Source organism: Rhagoletis zephyria, unplaced genomic scaffold (genome assembly GCF_001687245.7).
Source record: "Rhagoletis zephyria isolate East Lansing unplaced genomic scaffold, Rhagoletis_zephyria_1.1 Rzeph_scaffold_41887, whole genome shotgun sequence".
Lineage (NCBI taxonomy): Eukaryota > Metazoa > Arthropoda > Insecta > Diptera > Tephritidae > Rhagoletis > Rhagoletis zephyria.
The window spans coordinates 1-2,675 of NW_016198942.1; the positions used below are offsets into that span (position 1 = coordinate 1).

Genomic DNA, 2,675 nt, shown 5'->3' on the forward strand with positions numbered 1-2,675 from the left:
TTCGCATGGCGTTGTCGCAAACCTATAAATGAAGAAAGATTATAAACTCTGTTTGGTCAGATGCATGACACTGTGCAAATCAGGTGACCGTGACCGTGAATTAGGCCATTCGCCTTTATTTGAGCACCGAGGTGCATATACACATATAAATTTACATAGATCCTTATGTATATTGAGTGCAGCATATTCGCAGAGTTACATACCTAGATCTATGTCACCGTTTTTCTATGATTTAAAAGCACATATGTACACATTTAGTCATACGGTTCCGCAGTTAGGTTTGCCTTTGTTATTGAACAGAGATATTTACATACATACGCCGACATACATATTTTCTTACCCATAAGCATGCATATTTTCTTATACATGCCCTCATAGGCATATACGCACAAACTTACATAGCTAGTTATAAGAATAATGTAAAGCAATAGACAAAAAGAAGGGATAAAAACCGGTGTTAGTTAAGTATTGAGGGCATGGGTTTTTAGTGAGTCGAAGCTTAAGCAACTAAATAAACGTTCACTTATATTGTAAAATCATCACCGCATCGACTTTTTCTTTGGCTGGAACATTTTGGCGACCGTAGCAAGGACTTTTCACTTACATTTTTTAAACGAAAGAAAGCNAAATTTTCGGACAGTTTCCCATCAACTCAAACTGTGTGAGCGATCCGATAGCTAAATNCGAAAGAAAGCCAATAGAAGGAAGTCTGGTTTTCGTTGACATACAAAATTTGCGGACAGTTTCCCATCAACTCAAACTGTGTGAGCGATCCGATAGCTAAATCATCAGCAGACGTGGGTAGCAATTCTTGCCACACATCATCGTCGTTGCCGTTGTAATCAAATTACATACCTAGTACACGTGGCTGTTCAAACTTTCGTCGGAGATTCGCCTCTTCTCATCGTCACCTGTCGAAGTTGACTACATTTTGTAAACTCGTCGCAGTCTCAGGTCACATANAATAGTACACGTGGCTGTTCAAACTTTCGTCGAAGATTCGCCTCTTCTCATCGTCACCTGTCGAAGTTGACTACATTTTGTAAACTCGTCGCAGTCGCAGGTCACATACACTGGACTGTTTGCAACACAGTTCCGTTGCATTCATCATCTGCGTTTGCTACACTCACAACATCATAATCATAGCCTTCATTGCTCAGGTATTTGTATTTTTTTTTTGTGCTTCCAAATNTGACTACATTTTGTAAACTCGTCGCAGTCTCAGGTCACATACACTGGACTGTTTGCAACACAGTTCCGTTGCATTCCTCATCTGCGTTTGCTACACTCACAACATCATAACCATAGCCTTCATTGCTCAGGTATTTGTATTTTTTTTTTTGTGCTTCCAAATGCCTCATAACAGTGAAGATAACGTGCCTGATATGTCTGATGAGGAGCAAGCGCTTTTATCCTCGCTACTAAAACAACGTTCAAATATTCTTCGGAACCTACTTAGCATGAAGCAACGAATTGGTTGTGAAGAAGTTGACACTGACACGCATGTTCTCGAATGTCGATTGCAGATGGTTGAGTCCTATTTTCAACACATCTCCGACGTCCAGAACAACATCGAAGCTCTTGTTCCGACAGACAGTTCGAGAGTAGAAATTGAAGAAACGTACATTTCAACAAAATCCAAAATTCTTTCGTTGATCAACTCCAGGAACCGCACTTCTGAGTTGAACACCAGCATGTTTCATGCCACGGCATTTGGAAATACGAGTCATCATAATCGATTACCGTCACTCAAATTGCCCAAATTTGATGGAAAGTATGCGGAATATAAACGCTTTTTTCGCACCTTTTGCAACATGGTGCACGACGATCCAACCATGCCAAAAGTTGACAAATTTAATTATCTTCTGAACTGTCTTTCAGGACCAGCTCTAAGCGTAATCGAACCGTTCCAGGTAACCGAGGAAAATTATCCGAAGGCTATCCAGCGGCTCAAGGAACGGTACGACAACAACGTACTGATCTTTCAAGATTACATCACCTCGATTTTCAACATTCCGATGATGAAAAGGTCTGACGCAGCGAGTCTACGTAATATCATCGACACCGTTGCCGCGCTGCGAGGTTCTTTGCTCTCGTTGGGCTCAGAAAGCGACATAATGAATTCAATGCTAATTCACATTGTCTTAACGAAAATCGATTCGGATTCGAAAGCAGCATACAACCAAAAGCAAGAATTTGACAAGTTGCCAGCGTGGGAGGATTGTTATAAATGGTTGAATCGCCACAGCCAGTACTTAGAAACGTTTGCAAAAGGGGAAACCACGAAGGTAACACAGCGCGATGGTAAACTATCCGGTAAGAAGACTGCAAATTCCTTCGTCAACGCAACATCAAATTGTATACATTGCAATAGTGCAGAACATAACCTCAATAATTGTTCTTCATTTCTAGCGCTACCAGCTAAAATGCGTTTTGATTGGGTGAAGCAAGCAGGTGCTTGCATAAATTGTTTGCGTAAAGGACATACAGTATCCAAATGCCCATCGAAATCTCGTTGCCGTGTTTGCCACCAATCACACCACTCCCATCTTCATTTTGCCTCCGTTACAACTACAACTTCACCTGCTGCACAAACAGTAGAACCAAAAGGAAAGGAGCCAACACCTCCGACGTCTAGCTCATCGAATCCAATTAATCCATCGGTTTCACTCATC

General features: G+C 41.3%; 1 protein-coding gene across 1 annotated transcript; it reads left to right on the top strand.

Moving 5' to 3' along the window:
- Positions 1–1,352: 1,352 nt before the first annotated feature.
- Positions 1,353–2,663, top strand: LOC108355067 (uncharacterized; the record flags this gene model as incomplete). Its single annotated transcript, XM_017606240.1, has 2 exons — positions 1,353–2,316; positions 2,413–2,663. Coding segments are annotated over exons 1-2 (1,215 nt in total), but the record flags the coding sequence as incomplete, so codon positions are not given.
- Between the last annotated feature and the right edge of the window lie 12 nt (positions 2,664–2,675).